Source organism: Macaca nemestrina, chromosome 2, assembly GCF_043159975.1.
Source record: "Macaca nemestrina isolate mMacNem1 chromosome 2, mMacNem.hap1, whole genome shotgun sequence".
In the NCBI taxonomy this organism is placed as follows: domain Eukaryota; kingdom Metazoa; phylum Chordata; class Mammalia; order Primates; family Cercopithecidae; genus Macaca; species Macaca nemestrina.
Window position 1 is genome coordinate 152,236,782 of NC_092126.1, and position 23,283 is coordinate 152,260,064.

General features: G+C 52.3%; 1 protein-coding gene across 2 annotated transcripts in view; it reads right to left on the bottom strand.

Annotated features, from left to right (window-relative positions):
- Positions 1-23,283, bottom strand: part of LOC105477739 (nucleoporin 210) — a 106,082-nt gene that overhangs the window by 54,295 nt on the left and 28,504 nt on the right. For both annotated transcript variants that reach the window (XM_011734435.2, XM_071092243.1), the window contains exons 4-13: positions 21,584-21,680; positions 18,655-18,805; positions 16,656-16,788; positions 10,004-10,162; positions 9,357-9,425; positions 7,775-7,881; positions 6,611-6,751; positions 5,848-5,985; positions 4,067-4,222; positions 2,185-2,383 (exon numbers count right to left, since the gene is read on the bottom strand). In XM_011734435.2, the coding sequence (XP_011732737.2) occupies positions 2,185-2,383; positions 4,067-4,222; positions 5,848-5,985; positions 6,611-6,751; positions 7,775-7,881; positions 9,357-9,425; positions 10,004-10,162; positions 16,656-16,788; positions 18,655-18,805; positions 21,584-21,680 (1,350 nt within the window). The remainder of the gene's footprint in view (positions 1-2,184; positions 2,384-4,066; positions 4,223-5,847; positions 5,986-6,610; positions 6,752-7,774; positions 7,882-9,356; positions 9,426-10,003; positions 10,163-16,655; positions 16,789-18,654; positions 18,806-21,583; positions 21,681-23,283) is intronic.

Below are 23,283 nucleotides of genomic sequence, written 5' to 3' on the forward strand. Positions count from 1 at the left end.
TTTGGTGAACAGACTGTCCTTTCCCCATTGGACAGTCTTGGCACCCTTGCCAAAAATCATTTCACCATGTATGAGCAGGTTTTCATCTGGGCTCAGTATTCTATTCTGTAAGTCTGTCTATGCCAGCACAAAGACATGTTGAGAGAGTCACAGTAGTGCCCACAGCCCAGGGGCTTTCAAGAAGATGCCACCCAAGAGGGCAAGGCAGAAATGGGACTGCCAAGTCCAACTACAGTAAGCAGAGGGAGCCACAGAAGGGAGGCCAGCCTGGGCCAGGGCTACCAGGGCTCCTCCTCAGAGCCATGATCAGAGTCTGGCTACCTGTGATCTGAGCCTGGGAGGTGGCAGAGGGAGTTTACCTAACATGGGACCAAATTTGTTTCTTTAGCTGAGTAAGCTCCAAGGTGGGTATTACAGGGACAGGTCAACCTGCTGATCCGACCTGTTCTTGAGCCCCATGGGTTTCTGTGGGGTGAGCATCTCTGTCCTGACAGAGCCCAGGTTTCTAAGATACATATTTTCATACAGCTTGGGCCCTACACACCTCCCTACACATTACCATGCACACCATGCCCCAGGCCAGGGGCAATGCAAGGCACTTCCTAAGAGAAATTTGAAACCACAGGATTCCCATCTTGACTGCTGTTTTCAGAAGTCAAACCCCTGGAGAAACACTCTGTATTGTGCTGAGGGATAGTCACTTGTAACCATCACAATAAGCAAGAGCTGTCATTCCATTTTATAGTTAAAGAACCCAAGGCTCAGAGAGGCTGGGCAGCACACCGGCATCATAGAGATAGCAAGGGAGTGGAGTGGCTCAGACCCAGGCCTGTGGAACTCCAAGCCGTGAACTTTCCTCCCTGGGACCTGCCCCCCTGCCTGAGTAGCACCCTGCAGCCTCCCTCCAGGACAGTTGTGGCAGGCAGTGCAGGGGAGTGGTTCATGTCCTGCTGTCAGTGGGCCTCTCCCATGCGGAAGGCTTTTCCTCCAACCTAAATGATTACCTGACAATGACACTGTAGACTTCATGAGCTTAGTTTCTCCTGGATGCAGTTTGCTCAGGGATTTTTCAGAGATACTGGCCTCCTTCTGTGCAGTTTCAAACTGTAAAAGCTCTGCACATAATTACAGCTACAGTTGCGTGCACAGCCACTTGGCACCACAGGCGATCCTACAAACCCTCTGCCAATAAAGCTTCCCAAACACTGCCAGGATCACATCGCTCTTCTGTTCAAAAACCTTCAGTGGCTCCCCCCACTGCCTGGACACTAGGTCCAAGCCCTCCAAAGCACTCTGTGATTCAACGGGTCCTCTGTTCTCAGTCCTCCATGTGCACAGGCACCATGCACTGCCTACCTCCGGGCCCTGGTACAGGTGCCCCTGCCCACCAAATGTTGTCCCTGTTTACTTCCAATGCTCTGCCCAAATCTTACTCCTATTCAATAGTTCCTTGTCCTTTGGTCTTCTTCTGCAAATCAGAGAGGGAGCCCTTCCTTCCCTCATCTTTAGGGCCCATTTCACAGGTGAGTAAAGCCCCAGGGCAAGAGTCAGTCATACCCAGATGTGCACCCCATCCCTGTCCCAGGCCATGTGTGACATTGGGCAGCTACAGCTACACAGCCTCAGTTTTTTCATCTGTCACATGGGCCAACAACAGATCCTTCTCCTAGGGTGGTTCTAAAGTCCTAATGAGATCAGGCATGCAAAGTGCCTGTCCTGTCCTGGCAGGGCTAACACTTGATAAACTATCACAGTCAGACTCCACCCATGTCACCACCAAAACCCCACAGCAGATGAAGCAGAGAACAGATGGGTGGGCCTGGCCTGTCACAGGTGAGAGGACTCTAGAACTAACCAAACCCCTATTGACAATGCATTCTGAATACCAACTGCATTTCAGGGACTAAAACAGGCACTTGATGTGATTCTATGTAGATGACACACAGCTTAGAGATGTGAAAACTGAAGCTGAGGGAGGCCACTGATTTGCCAAAGTCACACGGTGGGCAAGATCCAGGCCAGACAGGAACTGATGGTGGATCAGGAGACAACTGCCATTCCTTATGCTGCTGCCCCTCTGCTGCCTCAAGCCCTCTCTTCGGGAATCTGGCGGTCCATGCCGAGAACCCACGCAATCTGGAACCAATCCCAGTATCTGGCACCTGCTCAGCAGCGCTGGTTTACCTGGGAGTGGCTGGAACACACCCTGGTTCTCCACCTCGACAGCCAAGTCAAAGTGGGAGCAGTCGCTCAAGGTGACCACCTCGCCGGCCCCGCCGGGCATGAGGCCATTGATCCTCAGGGGCAGCTCCAAGGCCTGGCCCACACGTGCCTCTACCTGGCACGGGGCAAACTCCATGCTGTGGGGCTCGATCACACACACCTGGAAGACAGGGGCATGGCCTGGGCTCAGTCACCTCCACGGGAGAGGCAGGGCCTGTTGCTCGATTTCCTAAGAGCTGCTGTGTGTTGAGCACTGAGGATACATCTGTAAGAAGCCTGTTGCAGTCAGTGGGGTGATTCAGGGACAGAGAGCAGGGGAGGCCTCTCCAAGGAGTGGCCTAGAAGCTCAGACCTGAGAGCCACAGCATAGGCAGACAGGCAAAGCCTGGGGGAAGAACACCCCAGGTGAAAGGATGGTGCGTGCAAAGGCCCTGCAGCACCTACCAGGCCAGCACCTTGGAGGAACATGGAGGCCAGTGTGCTGAAGTGCACTGTGCAGGGGCAGTGGAAAGAGATGGGGCTGGCAGCCATGGTGAGGAATCAGTGTTTACCGTGGCTGAGCTGGGGGACCTCAGAGGTCCCCACCACCCTGGCTTCTGTGTATCAATCAGCAGCCATGTGAGCAGTGTGGTGAGGAGGCTGTTGGAAAGCCCTAGAGGGAGATGCGGCAGCTTGAGCCAGGGCAGGCGTGTCAGGACCAGTGAGATGTGGGATGTGTTCTGAATGGCTCATCGGATGGACCAGTAGAGCGGCTGGAGCCAGGAAAGAGGTAGTAAGCACAGCCATGATTGTATAAAACTAGAGTCCCACCTCCTGGTTAAGGAGGGGCTCTCCTCAGCCCCCCTCACCTGGTGAAGCACTGGCCTGAAGGGAAAGGGCTGGCTCTTTTACAGTGCACTGGTTCTGAGCGCAAGCCCTGCCGGCTGGCCCCAGAAAGCCAGGTTCTACCCAGGACGCATGCTGCCTCCTGAGGAACTGTCCTCAGGATCTGGCTGGGCGGCTGGGCAAACAGTGGCACAAGGGGAAACTGGGGTGAGGGGATGGGGTCCCAGTTTATCCCAATGTTGGACTTCATGCTTCATCTCAAGGGCCTGTGTGGAGCCCCGTCTCCATGAGAATCAGGCCTCACTTTAGACAGAGGCGGCTCTGGGTCTCAAGTGGAAGACCGGCCAGCCCATCCATCCCTGTCCCCGATACTGTAAGAGCAGGCTGCAGCTGGACTCCATGGGGTGTCCCTTCCTGCCCCAAATGAAGGAATAAAAGGGCTGAAGTCAGAGCACCAGGCAAGTATGGCCTGGGGTCAGGGGCCACAGGTGGGGCTGGCAGAGGCTCAGCTGTGACCACCACCACCTGCCACCACTGTGAAGTGAGATGGTCCCATGTCACTCAGGGCCAAAAGCCAGGTGTGGGGACCTGTGCAGGGAACATCTGCCTTTGTACCCAAAAGTGAGTGAAGGGAGAGGAGTCTGGCCTGGTCTCTCGGAGCCTGGTGGTGCCCTTTCACTGTGAGTTTACAACCCAGTGCTTGGCAGACCTTCCAATTTGAGATTCCTATCTTTCAGGTCTGGGAAATTTTCTAGAATGGCTCTTAGATTATCTCCCCTCCAGAAACCCAGCCCTGTGGACACTGGTCTTTCTGGGCCCATTGTTGGCTGGTGTGAGACATCCTGTCCATCTTCCTGACATAGCCGTGAGCTCCTAAGGGAAGGGCTGGAGCTTGAGCTCCTAAGTACAGGACACAGGGCTGGGGGTGTTTCTGAGTGAAGTCGAGGCTTGCTCAGAGTGGGTGGCTGGAGACCACCATCCGAGTCTCCCAGGGGGTGTCTTGGCCCTGAGCTCTCACCTTCATCTCACCGAAATGGAGTGGGTTCTGCACATCGTGTGCCTGGATCACACTGAGCCCGGTGTCACTGCCTGTGGTCATTACGCCCTTGACAGTAACTGTGGCAACCAGGTAGCTTGACGAAGACCAGCTGAAGTTCCCACTGCCACCATGGGCCTGCGGAGGAAAAGCCATCACAGGACCGGCTGCCTGCCCTCAGCCTGCTGGGGAAGCCAGAGGGTCAGAGACACGTGCGTGTGCATGCAGGCACTCACACTCATACGCATTTATCCTCACACTCATGGGCTCACCCATGCACACACTCGCCATTCACACTCACAATTCACACTCACATGTACAGCTACTTGCCCATTCACTCATACACTCATGCACACGTACCACTCATACCCACAGTGCACACATGTATACCTACTCACCTGCTCACACTCATTTACTCTCATGCTCACTCACACCCACAGTGCACACACATACACCTACTCATTCGTACACATGTTCACACTTACATTTACCTTCACACTCACACTTTCACCTACTCACCATTCACACCCACGGTACACTCACATACATTCACCTACTCCCACCAGCTTACCGTCACATGCACACACTCAAACTTTCTCACACATACATACATTCACACATATACACTAGCACCAATACACTCAAACACAGATACACTCTCACAGGCTCTAAAACACCTGTGACCACTTCCTCACTGACACACAAGGTCGATGCCCACAGCAGGGAAAAATGTGGCATCAACTAGGGTCTGGTTGGAGGCTACCCCTGCCCTCACCCTCTGTCCTGTCTCATTTCTGTCCTCATATTCTGGGGACCTCGAGACTGACGCACACAAACACACAGGCCCATGACAGATGCCTTAGAACCTGGTGGCACCTCCCAGAGCTCAGGCTGGCGTGGGACAAAACCCTTGGTCACCGAGCCAGTTGCAGGGCGCTGCCTCCCTGACTAGACACAAGCTCCCAGCACACACCCCTGCCCGTTCCTCATCGTCTGCTGGGAGGTCAGCGACCACACCTCTGCTCCCAGACCAGAGGAAACAACCCCAGAACCCAAGAGGCCAGGATGGTGACACACCTGAGCAGACAGCTGGTGCCAGTCTACGGACACCTGTCACCACTCCACAGGACAGCAGGACTGATGTGCCCTGCACCGACCACGAGGACTCGAGCACTGTCTAACGTGAGTCCTGCTGGCTAACACCAGGTACAAGCATTAAGGTGAGAGCAATGATACATCCCATGTGATGATGTTGGAGATACTTATCCCTTAAATTTTAATGTTTTCTCTAAGGGTGTGTGTATATATTGCTTTAAAATAAATTAGAAAAATAAATGTTAATGAAATTCAAATCTGTATTCCAGGTTTTCTTTATTGCATTTTTTCTCTCTCTCTCTTTTTTTTTTTTTTTTTGGTAGAGATGGAGGTCTCCCTATGTTGCTCAGCCTGGTGTCAAACTCCTGGGCTTAAGTGATCCTCTCACTTCAGCCTCCGAAATTGCTGGGACTGCATGTGTTAGCCACTGCACCCTGCCTTATTCTCAATTTTTTCATTGTTGGTTTTTTTTGTTGTTTTTTTTTCCTAATTACCAAAATGTATTGCTATGATGGAAACCTCAGGAACCAACAGAAATCATAAAGACTGTGATTTAAAATTCTCTATGACCACTAGAGAGTAATACTAAAAGTAATAGAATGGACAAAAAGCCACAATCCTATGAAAACACCAAAGGAACGCACCCAGAGGTGAGCGGTCTCACGTACCTTTATTGTGTACTGATAGGCGCCCGTCTTTGGTTGCCATGGAAATGTCAAGATGCTGGGATACAGGGTGATGGGGATGTGAATTTCCACCTCCTGCTGGTTCCACACAGGCACCTGTAGTATGTGGACCCCTCCATCCTACAACGGGTGAGGGTGCCACACGTCACTATGACATCCATGTCATCATCAGTCTTTCCCAGTCACTGGACCCCCACCCCTCCCTGGGGATCAGGCCACAAAGGTGGATTTCTGGGAGAGTGGAGAGCCACCCTCTCATTCTCCACGGGGATGGCTTTCTGAAGTGCTTTCTGGAAGTGCTGCCTGAATGAATCCTCAGGGCAGGATGGACGTGGTGTCCCCCCTCCCCCACTTTACAGATGGGGAAACTGAGGCTTGAGCGCTAAAGCAGTTCACCCAGCCCCCAGAGCTGAGGAGGCTGACTCTGGCAGGAGTCACTGTCAGTGCATGGGCGTTTCTTCCTGTTACGGCCTGTGGCCCCTTTCAGGCCAGGAGGCCTTTTGTGTGGGATAGGAAAATGGGAACACCCAGGCCGATTTTCCAATCAGCAAAGCTCTGCTCCCTAAGGCTGATGGGCTTCTTGAAGACAAGGGGAAAAAGAACCCAGGATGCAAGTAGCCCAAACAGGCAAAGGGACACTGGTGGCCCAACTCCCTGGGACTCATGGCCCTCCTGGGCTGACATTTCTGCCTACAGAGCGGGGCTTCATAGGCCAAGGCACGACGCAGGGGAGCCACCAACTTGCCTGGTCTACCACAGAGGTGAGGGCCGCATCAATGGCCGTCTGTCCCCTCTTTAGTGCCCTGACATGATGGTACGAACCATTCTGGGAGGATGAGAGCACCTCAAAGAACTCAGCAGGAAGCACAGTTTCAATTCGGATGTTCTGGAAGATGAGGCAGGACAGGAGAGAGGTGTTTCTGGGGTGACTCCAGAAAGTCAGAGTTTGGGCACGAAGCTACAGGACTGAAACCAGCAGCCAGGCCAGGCCAAGGGGCCCCCTGGAGCTCAGCAGCCTCTACTAGCAACAGATGGGCGGGCTGGGCCCTGGAACAGAGCTCTGACCACTATGGCCTTTGTCCCCACCGAGGCCGCCCTCCCTGCATGGCCCAATGACCTGCGCTCCTGTTTCTTCTCCCCTTGTGGCACCTGGGGCAGCTTGGAGCCTACCAAGGTCTCAACAAGGAACCAGTAAATATAAAAAAAGGACATCATGTCCCCTACAGGTAACTATAAATGGTGACCATCCCAGCCCTTGTTTGATAACACGAGCAAAGCAATGACTTCTTCAAGGACACCGAGAGGAACCTCACTTCCTTCTTCTAAAACCTCCAACGCCACCTGGAAGGGCCTGGAGGTGCTCACTGACGAGGCTGGAATTTCTCACAGGGGATAGAGAGGCGTTCAAGACTCCTGCACATTTCCCCATCTGTCTCACACCCCCTTCCAGAACCAGAAAGCGTGCTGAGCTCGGCCTCTGTCATGCAGGGTTCCAGGTATTTCTGGGACCCAGTATGAAGAAAGCCAGGACGTGCTCCCTGACTCTCTGCAGGGCAGGAGGAGAATGGATTCTCTGAGGTCCCCAGCTTGGGGAAAAGGGGGCGGGAGAGTGGTGGGCAGAGACCTCCTCCCTATCCCCCTCTCCTGGAACCCTGCCGCCGTGGCACCCTCTGCTCTCCAGCCTGACAGGGGCTCCACAGCGGGGCTGGTGTGCAGGCTCACAGGCTCTGGAGATGCCCCGGGACGCCTCCGCATTATCTCCCACAGACCCGGGAGCGCCACTAGAAACAGGACCCTTCCTCGGTCAGCCTGCATGGGGGCTCCTGTTGCTTTGGGGGCTGCTCTTCAGCAGCTGCGTAAGGCAACGACCCCACCTCATCCCCCAGCTAGGACCTGAACAGGCACTCACATCAGACAGATAGACCTTGTTGCTGAACTTGTCAAAAACTTCGATGGTGACTTCATACAGGCGGCCGGTCTCCAGCACCCACCTGTCACCAGGGTGAACGGTGAACCCTAAAACAGGCAGGGGAGCCTGTACTCAGGCCTCAGGTACAGCAGGGTGGAGGACGATGGGACCACCACCCTCAGCACAGGGGCCCTCAGCATCCACACGGGCAGTCCCACCCCACCCACCTGCGGGCCCCACCCCACCCACCTGGGAGCCCCACACCACCCACCTGGGAGCCCCACACCACCCACCTGGGAGCCCCACACCACCCACCTGCGGGTCCCACGCCACCCACCTGGGAGCCCCACGCCACCCACCTGCGGGCCCCACGCCACCCACCTGGGAGCCCCACGCCACCCACCTGGGAGCCCCACGCCACCCACCTGCGGGCCCCACGCCACCCACCTGGGAGCCCCACGCCACCCACCTGCGGGCCCCACGCCACCCACCTGGGAGCCCCACGCCACCCACCTGCGGGCCCCACGCCACCCACCTGCGGGCCCCACGCCACCCACCTGGGAGCCCCACGCCACCCACCTGCGGGCCCCACGCCACCCACCTGGGAGCCCCACGCCACCCACCTGTGGGCCCCACAACTATGGCCCTGGCCTCCTCCACAGAGAGGGACCTGCTGCTGAGGAGCAGAGGTCTGATGCCATCTTCAGCCCTAAGTCCTGAGCTGACCAGGACCAACCCTGGACTCATCCCACTCTGTCTGATCAAGGCTCTTTCAAACTCATTCCCGTCCTCAGTGGGTCTACACTCAGAATCCAGCAGCTCTGTCCTCAACACACAGCAGGCCTACGCTCTGAACCCTCGGCAGGCCTACACTCTGAATCCACAATAGTTCTCTGCTTTGAACCCTCAGTCCTGAGCTGACCTCGCCAGGACCAACCCTGGACTCATCTCAGCAGGTCTACACTCTGAAGCCTGTCACTGAGCACTCTTGCCATATGAGTCAGCCCTGCCCTCCCAGGTTCTCAGTCCCCTCCAACACAGGATACCACAGCACTCTTGCTGTCCCCTGGGATGCCTTTCTCACCTCCATACCATTGCCTAAGCAATTCCCTCTGCCAGGACACCTTCCCGCAAAAGAAGCTCTGTCTGAGAAAATGCCTACCTTCAATATCATCATCAGGTTCCTCCTCTCCCTGCTAAGGTACCTGCCTGTCATGTTACCTTAGGGTCCCTCTATAATTGAGCTGACACTGGGCCCCAACCTCCAAATGTCCATAGCAATGGTCAGGTCTGGGCAAAGCTGTGGCGTGAAAACCTGGAGGGTGCAAGCCCCTCACCACTCTACCCAGTTCTGTTTCTCTTCTTGATGAGCCTGCCGCCTGCCTGGCTTGGCTCATTCTACCTATTTCTACACCAAACAGGGAAGGGCTGGTGAGTGCCCCGGGCAATAGTAGTCATAGCAAGTGGCAGAGCTGGCCAGAAGGAAGCATTTTCTGTGAAGCTATTGCCTGTTTTCTATTTTTTAAACTCATATAGTCACAACTGAGCAGCATCCAGGAGGGCCCAGGAGACCCACACTTACCCAAGTATCCAGGTTCGACCACGTAGATGGTGCTGTTGGGTAACCTAGAAGCACCTTGCATGCGAATACCTGGAATTTTAATTAAGGGGCAAGACATACGACAAAAAACAAACCCGCTGGCCGGCCAGTTTCAGCTTGGCTCAGAATCCTGATCATCAAGACATTACATGGAGAGAAGAGGGGATGAAAACTCCCCTGGCTTAGGCCACACAGAGCAAAAGCACTTTTCAGAATCAAAGACCACATTGCGCTTGCCACACTAGCAAAGGGGAATCTCTGCAAGGGACACTGGAGACCACACAGGACACATCGACAAGTTTGGAGCATCAATACTCCATTATGCTAGTATGGAAATAGCCCCCGCCAGGCCCCCTCTGAAAGGCTGCAGGTTGGAGAAGTTTCCGGAGACAAGGAATGACACGCAGCTCCTGCCATCACCTCCCACTGCTGGGAGCCTCTGGGGTGAGTCACCCACAGCCGTGAGCAATTCCACTCAGCAGTGCTATTTCAGTTCTTTCTGATTTTCAGACCGTTGAGGGGAAATGGCTATTTTTAGCCCTGCCAAGCTTTCAGGGAAAAAACGACTTGACTTCCAAACAGCAGCTCCGCCATGCCTATGCACACACACAAGCCCAAGAAAAGGATATTCCGGTGGCCAAGGACGAGGCTGCTCTGTCCCAGCTGCAGTGCAGTGACCATCGATGTGTCCTGGGCCAAGACAGCCACTGGCCGGGCTGGGTCTCCTTTGGGGCCTGGGATGCTGTTCTGAAGCTGCAACTCATACTGATCGGAAGGCATGGAGAGTTCTGGCCATCAAGAAACAAAAAATAACAGGGAAAGAGAGAGCAAAGACAAGAAATGTTAGAAGCCAATACACTCCCACTGCCACCCCGAGTCTTTGCACCCTGCTATCAGTACAGCTGCTGCATTTTTTTTTTCTTAATTGTTTTCAGTGCTTTAAATTTTAATATTATTCTCCATGCTGGTGCACAAAACTGACACTCCATGAATTTTCAGAGGCAATCAGTTTTTCTGTGACTGCTATAAGCTATTTAAAAAAAAAAAAATTAACCACAATCTATTTGCCAACTGCTTAGAGAATACTAACATTACGCCATTTCTGAACATTGCAAAGTGAATTCTTTGCTTCTACATAGAAGGGGCTGTTTGGGGGCACTGGGGTTCTTGCTGGTTCTGTCCAGCCTCTAGGGGTTTCCCGAGAAGCTCTGGTCACTGGTCTCCCATGGGGTCTACAATGGCAAACAATGAACCTTGCTGCCATCCTCACCAGCTTCAGAGTTCCCCTGCCCTTCACACCCACTTGGCAGAAAAAGAACTTGCCCAACATGAGCTAGGATGGAAAAGAGTTTCCCTGAGAAATAACAGTTCTATAAAGTGAGCAACATCGATGTCCATCTTCCTTGCCCTGTGGGCAAAGACCACAAGCACTTTTGATAGCAATAGTGACTGCTGAGCAGGGATCAAGATGCCTCAGAACAGTGAGGTGTCTCGTGATCACATTCCCTCATACCCCTCAATAGCCCTGGGAACACACACTACTGAGAGCCACATTTTGGGGATAGGGGACTGAGGACATCAAGATGAGCAGCCTGCTCACCATCATGCAGCTAGTGGAAAACAGAGCTGGCATTTTGATCCAGAGAGCCTGACCACTTTCACACTCACTCTCCTAAGTCCGTGGAGCTTCCTAACCAGTCACCCATTCACTGTCCCCACAGGTGGAACGTTCTAGCCCTCCAGCAACAGAAGAGGACACAGGGAATAGCAGACAACATCCCTGCTTGGCCCTCCTCTCAGGCCAGCTCAGGGCTTCAATACCCCATAGAGGGTGTCAGGTCAGGGGCTCCCAGAGGAATTTCAGCTAAAGCATGTTTCAGAATCTCCAGAGATTCTGATGAGAATTCTAAAAGAGAAGCAACTTGCCTAGCCCTTATCCTGAGTTATTTTTCATGTGACCTACTAAGTATCAAATAATTTTCACTACAACATTGGGTCCTCAAAGTGTGGTCCCTGAACCATCAACATCACCCGGAACTACAAATGATGGGCCCCATCCAGACCTGCTGAATCAAACTCCAGGGGTGGGCTGGGCTCTAGCAAGCTCTGTTTTCACAAGCCCTGTAGGTGATTCTGATGCAGGCTAGAATTGAGAATGCCACAGGGAATGCACAGCCCACGTCCTCATCTCTAATCAAGTGATTCTTGCAGATTATGCGTCTAGTGTTCAGAATATGCAGCAGGGCATCAAAGATAAATGTCAGAATAAAATAACACAGTTGCTCAATGAAGCAACATTACTTTATACTGATTAATGAAGCACTAGCTTCCTCCCTTGTTTACTTTAAAGTTTTCTAAATGAGTAAGGCCCTTTTGGGAAATGAAAATGCTTACACTGAAGGGGACTTATATAGCACAGATGTAACCCTCTTTGCAAATCCTAAGACTGAAAATAAGGAGGTTTTTGTGACAAACTCCTTAGATACCTCCTTTTCTTTTCTTTCTCTCTTTTTTTTTTTTGAGATAGGTTCTTACTATGCTGCCTTGACTGGACTGCAGTGGCTTTCATAGGTGCTCACTGCAGCCTGGAACTCCTGGGCTCAAGTGATCCTCCTGCCTCAGCCTCCTAAGTAGTTGGGACTACCAATGCATGCCACCATACCTGGCCTTAGATACTCCCTGCATCCTGGAACTCACTCCTTACAAGACACGCTGAATGTGGAAGTCTTTGCAGATGTTAAGGGCACTGCCCAGTTCCTGTCTTTGAATTATTGGGCCAACAACAGAAAGGCTGCTCCTGAGGCCCCAGATCAGCCCTGCTATCATCTGCAGAGGGTGAACAGCTGCCCTTCTGTAGGTCAAGAGGCCCACATTCTTCTAAAAGACATGATTTCTGTCCCCTGCTCACCCTGGCTGATCCCCCCAGATGTGTTTCTGTCAGTGCCCCCACTCCCAGACCTTGCACTCCACATGAGCTCCAGGGATGACTACGGAGCTGGGTCTGAGTCAGGGATGAAGGACAGCTCACTCCCTGCCTCTGACCTCAGCCCCTGCTCATGCAGCCCCAGATACATTAGTTCTGAGCAGCCACAGTTAAGTGCCTGCCAGATTCAAAGTCCCTTCTACAACTGAGTCTTTGACACATGAACCTCAGCCCAACACATGTGCATGCTATTGGTTTTGCAAACCTAGTACATTTTATTTCAGTAATTTCCACCATTCTATCCACTCAAGATCTCTTTGGATACTGATTACATCAGCCAGCACATCCTTCCCATTTTTATTACATCTAACAGCTTGATCACAGTGGCAGTCATGTCTGCAACCAATCCAAACACCAACAGGACTTAGGACTAAGGACTGGAGATGGCGACCACAGTCCCCACTGGAAGAACACCCTATAAGCAACACAGATGCCAGGCTATAAGCCCCAGGAGCTTGTCTCCTTCACTCACAGGTCTCACTTGCAGACATGATGTGACTGACTATGCTCTGCCTCCACTAGGCTGTGAACTCCAGGAGGGCAGGAAGCAGGCAACCCTGCTGACCACTGTGCACCCAGCACTCAGCAAAGGGCTGGCACAGAGCAGATGCTCAGGAAATGTATTTGCAAGAAAGGGAGCAGCCAGATAAAAGAAGAGAGGCAGGCATAAAGGAAATAAAAATACCAAAGAAGAACAAATTACTGTAAGGAAGGAAACCCAACAGAAAAGAAAAATATAAAGAGTTAATCTGCAGTTATAATTATCCTATGTTAATAAGTCCATGTAACTGTCATCCAACCCAGAATGCTCTGAGGCTTCCACAGGATGCCGGATAAGACACGGATTTGCTGAAATTCAGGTCCCCTATGAAGACAACATTCCCTGACTTTTCTGTCTAGCAAACCTGCAAAAACCAATATAGTCACGTGAATTACACCTCAAAGAAAAAACAATCTAACTAGGCTGAGTATGGCAATTCACGCCTATTATCCCAGCACTTTGGGAAGCTGAGGTAGGAGGGATAACTTGAGCCCAGAAGTCTGAGACAGCCTAGGCAACATAGAGAGACCCCATCTCTATTTAAAAAAAAAATTAGCCAGGCATGGTGGTGTGTGCCTGTGGTCCCAGCTACTCAGGGGTCTGAGGTGAGAGGATCAGTTGAGCCTGGGAGGTCAAAGCTGCAGTGAGCCATGATCATGGTACTGCACTCCAACATGGGTGACAAAGCAAGACCCTCTCAAAAAAACCCCAAAATCGATTCATCTAAAAGACTTAGGAGTTTCCGCTGGTGTGTCTTGTTCACAGTGAAGTTTTGCTAGTTAGGCCCCTCTCGGTTTTGCCAAAACATCCATCTGGAATCCACTGCAGTAGCATCCAGTGCCATCAATCACACAGGAGTGTGTATTTTTGGAGGACTTTCACATCTCATGACCCCACTGATGAAAGAGAGGTGGGCTCTGCCTCCTTCCTTTCCTGTCCCAGGGCATCTTTCGTGTGCTCCAATTCCTTGTTGTCTGTGGCAGGAAAGTCAGTGACCAAGCCCATAAGTTTTCTAGGTACCTTGGGAGGTACAGTTCCTCTGGGCTGCGATACCCGAGCTAATTTAGAGTGAGCTCTTTCTTTTCTTTTCTTTTTTGAGACAGAGTCTCACTCTGTTGCCCAGGCTGGAGTGCGATGATGCGGTCTCAGCTATTGCAACCTCCTCTGCCTCCCAGGTTCAAGCCTCAGCCTTCTGAGTAGCTGATGTGTGTGCCACCACACCCAGCTCATTTTTTCTGTATTTTTAGTATTTTTTCTGTATTTTTAGGTTTCACCGTGTTAGCCAGGATGATCTCGATCTCCTGACCTCATGATCCACCCGCCTTGGCCTCCCAAAATGCTGGGATTACAGGTGTGAGCCACTGCGCCTGGCCAAGTGAGCTCTTCCTAAAGCCAGCCCATCCCTTCTTAACTACACGGGCTCTGCTTGCCCAGCTGGGGCAGTTTCATGCCCCATGAGTCCCATGCAAATGGACCACCTCGCTGCTGCCCTGGGAGACTGTAAGGCTCTGTTTTTTGTTTGTTTGTTTTGAGACAGTCTCGTTCTGTCACCCAGGCTGGAATGCAATGGCATGATCTCGGCTCACTGCAACCTCCATCTCCCAGGTTCAATCGATTCTCCTGCCTCAGCCTCCTGAGTAGCTGGGATTACAGGCATGCGCCACTACACCTGGTCGATTTTTGTATTTTTAATAGAGGCAGGGTTTCACCATGTTGGTCAGGCTGGTCTCGAACTCCTGACCTTGTGATCCACCCGCCTCAGCCTCCCAAAGTGCTGGGATTACAGGCATGAACCACCATGCCCGGCCGGCCCTGTTGTTATAATTAGCTTTTTTCTGGGTTTCCTTTGGGGAGACGGGGCAGAGGAAAATTCCAATCGATCCTACAGGGGTGATTAAGGCCAAGGAGCCCAACAGTTTTGTGAGCTTCAGCTCTTCTATGCTTCAGTTTCCTCATGTATGAAACGGTATTAATGAAATCTACCTCACAGAGCTGTTGGTTTATATCCAGGTACACACCTGTAGTCCCAGCTACTCAGAAGAACTGAGGCAGGAGGATGGCTTGAGGCCAGGAGTTTGAGATCAGACTGGGCAACATAGCAAGACCAAGTGTCTAAAGAAATAAAGTAATTTTAAAAAGAAAAGCACTTACAACTGCCCAACACCGAGGAAATGCTGTCATGGTTAGGTGCTGTTGGCAGTGACCAGGCTCTCCAAGCGTCTTCCTCCAGGCCGCAGTGCCATTTCTTGATCAGGGTTCATGGATAAGTTTATATTTTGGAGACCTCTTCCTTAGGCTGCTGTCCCCAGAACTCTACGTTGGAGCCTCTTCCCCTTTCAGAGTCTCAGAAAACCACATCTTAGACTGTCCCTGCCTTAGAATCTGCTGCCCTGAAGTCAGGTAAACATCGGGCTCTGACCAGGACACCCATGCTTGGCTTCCTACAAATCCTACTGCAGGCCATCCTCCCCCATTGACTTGACATCCTGCCGCAGGGCAGATGCTGCTTGCCTAGAATCAAGAAACACAAGTTTGCTTCCCTTCAACTAGCACCCCCTTGCCAGAAAGAACCTGGTCCAAAGGCAGGAGGACCTGTCTTCAGTTTCTCTGTCCTCCTGAGAGACCAAGCGTTCTGCCACAGGAATGACCAACCAGACGACTGCTCTCACCTGAGCAGGACTTTAAACAATGCAGCACCTCCCATCATGTGGGGACACCGCTCAAGTTGCTCTTATGCTGAAGTGTGTATCTGCCTGCCTCTTAAATGACATCCTGTATCATAGGTGGAACCAACTTACCAACCTGGTGAAGTCACCTGCCCGAGGCCCTCGGATGAACTGGCCCTGAGCTCTTGTGCCCAGGACTCTTCACGTCCTACGCTCTGGATGTTAAATATACACAGCTTTGAACAAAATGATAATGATCCTTAGGAGGACTGGCACTCCATTAAGAACCCTCACTATCCAAACACAAGTACACAGTACAACTACACTCCTGTTGACTCATTTTGTCCTCATAGCCTAGGCAGAAAGGCCTCAAAGGCTCCAATGAGAAACAGCCCTGGAGAAGGGCAGTGGCTTGCCCAAGTTTGTTCAGATGTCAGTTGCAGACCAGGGACAAAGCCCAGCTAAGCACAAAGCCCACAGCTCTGGACTTGCTGCCACTGAAGGGGCATATACCCCAAAGAATTTGAAAGCAGGGATTCAGATATTTTCTCACTATGTTCACAGCAGCATTACTCACAACGGCCAAAAAGTGGAAGCAACCCAAGTGTCTGTTGATGGATGAACGGGTAAACAGAATGTGATCTATCCATCCACACAATGGAGCACTATTCAGCCTTAAAAGGGAAGGGAATTCCAGTCCTTGCTACAACATGGATGAACCTTGAAGACATCAGGCTAAGAAAAAGGTGATATAAGCCAGTCACAAAAAAACAAATACTACGTGATTCCACGTACGTGAGGTACCCAGAGTAGTTACATTCATGGAGACAGGAAATAGAATGGTGGGTGCCAAGGGCTGGGAGAGGGTGAAGGGGAGTTAGTGTTTAACAATGTAGAGCTTCAGTTTGGGAAGATGAACGAGTTCTGTGGATGGATGGTGGTGATGGCTGCAAAACACTGTGAATGTACTTAATGTTACCTGACAGAGCACTTAAAAGTGGTTAATATGGTAAATCTTGTTACATGTATGTCACCAAAATAAAAAAAGGACAAAGGAAGCATCTGTCACGATGGCAGAGCCAATGACACACCTGTAATTTTCCCTTGCCTGATCTTCTGCACCTTGTATTGAATGGAGGTTCCCACCATCAGGTAGATGTCATAGGCCGGGTTCAGAAGGATGTTCTCCAAAATCAGCAGCCTGACTTCTGCAGGGCGTACGTTCTTGGCATAAAGAAAAGGTAGACAAAGTGAGGTGCAGATAGGGAATGGAGGAGTGGTGGTGAGAGCAAGAGAAAGAGATGTTTTAAACATGGGAATAGAGAAGTTAGGAGGAAAGAAACAAGATATCATCCCCAAATCCTCACTTTCAGACCCCAGAGGTCCCGGGGGAGGTCCATAAGTACAGCAGGCACCCAGACAAAGGGCATTACCCAGACTGAGCCCTCTCACTGGCTGCCCATTGTGCATGGCTTATCTCTATGTGAAACAATGATTAAACGGGAGTAAATGAGGAAAGCCAGCATGAACTTTAGGGACAGTATGGCCATCAGGAGCTCAAGTTCTCTCTGCACAAAAGCCCAAGGTCCAGGGAACTTGAGAAGCCCTAGGCCAATGTAAAAAGCAGGAGACGCATGTGCTGTGATGAGCCCTTGGCTGCTATTCCTTGGCCCCTTCCCCTGCCCACCTCTCACCCCCAACCTGTGACCTCCTGCCTCCTCAGGAAAACCTGTGAGCAACTTTGCAATGGGAGAAAGATCACTAGGTGCCCTGTCTAGTGCACCCTTAGGTACTGGATTCTCCAGAGGCCTGCACCTTTCATTGTCTTTGGCCTGTTTGATGGCACTGTACATTGCAGAAAAGCAACAACAAAGCAAACGATTCTTGTCCACAGAAACACAAAAACATTTCCTCTGGTGGAGGTACAGCTGACTGCCCTCCTGTGGGTGTGGGCATTCTGCATGTTTCTGAGTTCAGTTCAGCATGCCTGGTGTCCTGTGGCTATTCTTTGGATTCTCCTTTAAGCCTGCTGTCACAACTGACAGGTTTCCTCACTTAACAACTAGTTAATATCTTCAGTGCATTCAAAAGAGACAAGTATATTGGGCACCACCATGGGCAGGGTTCTGTGGCAGAATGCAGGCAGGGAGGGCCACTGAATGTCGGAGGGCAGGACAGCAAATCTGCCTTTCCAGCTTAGCAGTGGGGCTGTACCCATTCCCAGCCTGGGCCCTACACAGGAGCAAACTGTCTCCAAGTACTACCTGCAGAGTCCTGCGGGATTAGCCCCTGTAACAGGGCATGTCCGCATGTTTCCAAAACCTTCCAGGACTCCCAGATGCAGCAAACCCACTACAGAGAGTGAATCAGAAGAGGATTTCTCTGTCTGCCACTCTACAAAATTAAATGGCAGGCCAAGTACCACATGTTCCTGCCTGTGCTCCAGACACTAGGCAAACAAAAATATCTCAGTGTTGCAGCTCAAAACGAGGCACCGGTTGGGTGGACATTAGTCCACGGGGACAGGGAAGGAACCAGGACGTTGGATAGACCCACTCCTCATTCTCCTTTCCTCTGGCATACCCCCACTATCCCGAGAATGGGATGCTGGTGAGGCCAGGAAGACATGGGATCGGCTGGGGCAGGGGGTTGAGGAGATCTACACAAGGGATCCCTGGGCCACCAGTCTCAGGGCTCCAATGGGGGCACAAGGAGAGACGGCATAGAAGACACCAGGAGCTCCGGGCTTTGTCAAAGCCCCAAGTGCTTGGGAGCGTCCCTATACCAGCACGGTGGGGGGGCCAATTGGAAATAGGCAAGTTACTAGGAACCTCCTGCTCTTGGACCTCCCTAGAAACTGAGAATGAGCAAATGCTATGCACCCCTAGAGATGCTTTCTGGGGCCTCAACCACCTTTCTTTGTAAGCTGAGGCTCAAAAGAAACCAAACACATAAAAATATGAACCCACATCCTGAAATCATGGGACAGCATCTCACTTCCACAATTCAACATGTCTATGGGAATGAGCAGGTGCCGTCAGCCTGATTCCACCCCAGGAAGCCCATTGTCCCCCAGCACCCCAGGCCCACCTTGTAGACAGCCTCCTGGATGCGAGCCTTGAGCTTGGAGCTCCCGGTCTTCATCCCAGACACCAGGATGGTGTCCCCTTGCTTGGCAGCCTTCTCCATCTCTGAGATGTAAGAAGGAGGGATGTACGTAGACTCCAAGAAAGTGAGGATTCTGGAAAAGGAGCACTTTGTCAAAGTTCGTTGATCAAACTCCAACACAAGATTCGTCAGAATCTACCACGGCATTCCCTATAAGCACCTCTCACTGGGGCTAACGCTGAAATAAGGGGTTTTGCCCTAGTCAGGGTTGGGGCTGCCTAGAGACACGTCACTGCAACTTCCTACTTCAGAACTGCCAAAGTCCTTGTGAAAAATACAGATTCTTGGCCCCTGGCCCAGGCTTTGTCTCCAAGATGCAAGATGCCTGGGAATCTGCATTTTATCCGTATGTACACGTGATGTAAATACTGACATGCAAGACCAGCTGCTGAGTCCATATGGGAACAGTGAGGCCCGGGAGAGTAGGCAGCAGGCCCAAGAGCACAGCCCAGTCACAGCGGGGCCAGCAGCGCCCTCACCTTCCCAAGGCTGCCTGCTCCTGTCCCACCTCCCCGGCCTAGCGCCCAGCTCTGGAGAACGATTCTCCATGACTAGGTCCCCTAGCCCTGGGGATTGGACGGCACCACATCTCACTCTCCCTGGATCTCGTCTTGGGGAGATGTCGGGGACGTGGTATAGCCTGGAGTGTGGGCTGCTGGGCAGGCTGACTTCAGGGATCCTTCCCATGCAGCCTCCCACTTCAGCCTGCATTTACAAACGAGTCCACTGTTCCCCTGCACAAGAGCAATCTGCCGATGCTGGGCCGCATTGTGATTTATTTCCTCGCCCGATTACTCTAGGTGTCACATGTCAAATTGCAAATCCAGGACAATCCAGCTCCAACCTGCCATGGCGTCTGGGATTTCTGTTAGCATTTGGCTCAGGTGCAGAGCTAGCTGCCTGGAAGCTCAAGGGGCCTGACGTGGCGGGGAATGGGGTGTTGTCAGAAGGGGATAGGGAATCAGCATCCCCTCAACATCCAGCATGTGCCAGGCCCAGAGAGGGGCCCTGAGCAGATCAACCCGCTAAGCTGCACAGTGGCCCTCAGAGGCAGGTACGGGATCCCCTCCAGCTCTGTTTCCCAGGGCAGGAGGCTGAGGCTCAGGTGGGTAATGTTCCCTGGCTAAGGCCACAGGCAGGAAGCGACAAAGCCAGGACTGCAATCTAGGTCCCAGGTCTCTGACTCTCCAGCCCAGGGTCATGGTTTTATAAAACACCAGAAACCACAGAGCTGGTCCAGAAGGCCCTGTCTCCACAAGGGCAACTAGACTCGTAAAGGCATCAGGACATGAGGACGTCTATCTGGAGTTGCTGTAAGCCGAGGCCTGGAGAAGGTTGTGATGGAAGAACCACACCCCAACATCCCCTACGGTCCAGAGCAGGACTTTAATGGCGTAATGAAAGACCAGACAGTAAACTCCCCAACAAAGGACTTATAATTACAAAGGGGTGAGAAAGCACAGAGGGAAGTAGAAGAACAGAGTCTCACTTCTGAAATATTCCTGCCAAAGACACAACATTCGGACCCTGGCCGTGAGGGAACAGCAGACAAACCCAAAACAAGGGCCACTCTACTGATAACTAGACTGTCCTCTTCACAAGCGTTGCGGTGTCCAAAGTCAAAGCCCAGGAGACAGTCCCAGGCTGACAGAGACTAAGAGAAACGGAACACATGCGGCAGGTGACTTGGCGCTGGGATCTCTTTTTGCTGAAAAGGATAAAGCGGGGACAAATGACCAAACTCGAGTGAGGTCTGAAGACAGTCGGCATCAGTGTTCCTTTCCTAGTGCCATGACTGCATGGTGGCCGTGCAGGACAATGTCCCTGATGGTCGTAAAGCACATGAAAATCATCAGGGTGACGGGACATGAGGCTGGCAGCCGGCTCTCAGGTGAGTGAGGGAGACCACTTTTTGGACTACACTGGCAGATTTTCTACAGGCCTAAAATTGCTGCAAAAGGAGACTCAAAACATTCAAAAACAACTTTAAAAAAGGGACCGTGCATTTTAAAAATCACATAGCAAATCACGAGGAAGGTGGCACAGTCAGGAATACAAGCTCAGACCTGGGACCTGCACCAGCGCAGAGGACCTGCGTGGCTCTGCTCCTGCCCTGTCCCACATGTGGCAGCGCAGTGAGCCATTGACAGGAGGCTTGTGCATCTTAGGAACTGAACTACGCATTTCCTCACTACAAGTAAATAGCCCTGGGGCCTGTTGTTCCCACATGAGACAGTGTGGATCCATGGATCTGAGTTCAGACTCCAGCTCTGCCCTCCCCGAGCTCAGACAAATGGCTCGGCCTCTCCAAGTCTCAGCCTCTACGACTACTCGATGGAGAGCACAGTGGTGTGCAAGCTCGCGTGGCTGCCAGGAGGATGACACAGGTCAAGACGCTTAAGGTGTCCACCTCACAACGGGTCTTACTGTGCCGCCGTATGGGTGACTTAGCCTGTTCCACCAGAGACCGGCTGGCACAGCTGGCCTGTGCCCCAGCCGAAACCTGGCTGCCCTTTAACTGGCCCCCCAGAAGTGCAGCCTGGGGCCACCCACACTTCCCCTGTGCCCCGAGACAGCCGTGCACGTCTCATTTCTCCAGCTAGACATCCCAAGTCTCTGACAGCTTCTCACAGGACACTCTCTGTGGGCTGCAGAAGCAGCTAGGCTCTCGCACAATGGTGTGAGTGAACCCCATTCCTTAATCAGATACTTGGAATGTTGCAGGCATCCTGGGAGTCTCCCAGGCTCCTCAACGACCCAGATGAAAGCTCCCTGCCGGTGAGAAGCTCACAGCTGTCCCCCTTTTCCCTTCCCTTCAAAGGGGGTCAGTTCTGGCAGAGGCGCCCCTTACCGCAGTGCATTGTGGGAGTCTGAGAACCTGTCCGCCTCGGAGTCCTTCACAATCGTCCACTCGAAGACCAGTCCGGCCAGAGTGCTGAAGGTGTTCCCTGTAAGAGCAGACGAGGAAGGTGAACAGACATGGAGTTAATTCCCCAGGGCGGAGGGAGGCGGTGGGAGCTTCTGCCCCACGCAGGAACCACGCTCCACATCACCCCCCACCAGGCAGGTGTCATAACCTGTATGTCAGGAGAGGAAACTGAGGCTGAAAGGAATGAAGACACTTACTCGCTCACAATCATGTGACCACCAGGGGGCGAAGTCAGGATTTGAACCGAGGGCTGTCAGGTGAAAGCTTGTGCTCTTCCTGCGGTGACTCCCTGCCCTTGACTGCAGGACTAGCTCAATGCAGTGCATAACACCACTGCCCTGCAGGTCTGTGACTGGTTTACAGTTTAGGAGGCTGCTTGGAAACCTGGACCATTCATTCCTGCTCACCACTTCCTGGGAGTAAATTCCTCTCTCTCCCTGTGCGGGGGAGGGGACCCAGGGAAGAGGGGCATTACCCCAACTGTCTAGTGTCACATGACTCTTGCTTCTTCACTTTGACTGTGAGACTCTTGAGGTCCTGGGGTAGGTAGGGGGCAAGGAGAGCCAGGCCCAGCCAGCCTTGGCTCTTATGTCCTGGCTTGCTGCCTGGGAGCCTTCTGATCTATCCTTTCCAATCAAGAAACAGATGCCACATGCAAGTCTAGTTCTCACCTTCTCTTGAAAGGATGAAGATCCACCCGCCTGGGTCTCATTCCCTCTGAGGGCCAAAAGCTGCTCACCCTCTCTAGAAGCGGTCATGCCACACTCCCTGCCAGCCCCTGATGCCCCACGCCTGTTCCACATCCCTCGTCCACACTCCCTTCCTGACCAGCTCCCAATACAAGGGATCTGGGGGCCAAGAAAAGCTGTTGTTTCTACAGTGCAAAGGGCAAGGTATTTAGAGTCAGACGGGCCTGGGTCCTGCTTGTCTTCACCCCGATCCCTGGCCCCACGAGGTCTCAAAGACCACATGAAATAGTGCTTAGCAGAAGCTCCAGAAAACTCTGCTGCCTTCGCCTTACTTCTCAAGGCATCTTTTATGAAGAGAGGTATCTTCTTACAGTTCCCTGGGTGTCCTTCCATCAAGGTGAGCAACTGATCAGAGGAAGATAACCCCCATCTATGATGTACATACACGTGGGAAGATTTTTTTCTTGGAGGTCCACAGCAGGATTTTGAGCAAATGAAAAGTCTATTGTTTCCCAAAAATTAATCTGTCTTCCTAACATCCAGGACGTTAGATGAGGATGGTGAATATGAAAATCCACACCAGCAAAACACATTGGCTGCAAGACACGAGTCCTCTAGTCCAACCCCTGGATGCTGCATCCCCATTGGATGTGGGCTTGAGACCCTTCCCGCATACCCCAGGGACGAGGAGCTCATCGCCCAGCACAACCCATTCCTCTGTTCAACAGCCCTGACCGTGAGAACCTTCTTCCACACACTGAGCTGAAACAGGGTGCACATGGAGTACTGCTAGCCCCAATTCCACTGTCTGGGGACAGAGCCCAGCAGGTTGGCTTTGCAGTGTGCTCAGTGAGGGGAGCCTGAGCTCCAATTCCACCTTCCAGGGGAAGAGCCCAGCAGGCCGGCTTTGCAGTGTGCTCGGTGAGGGGAGCC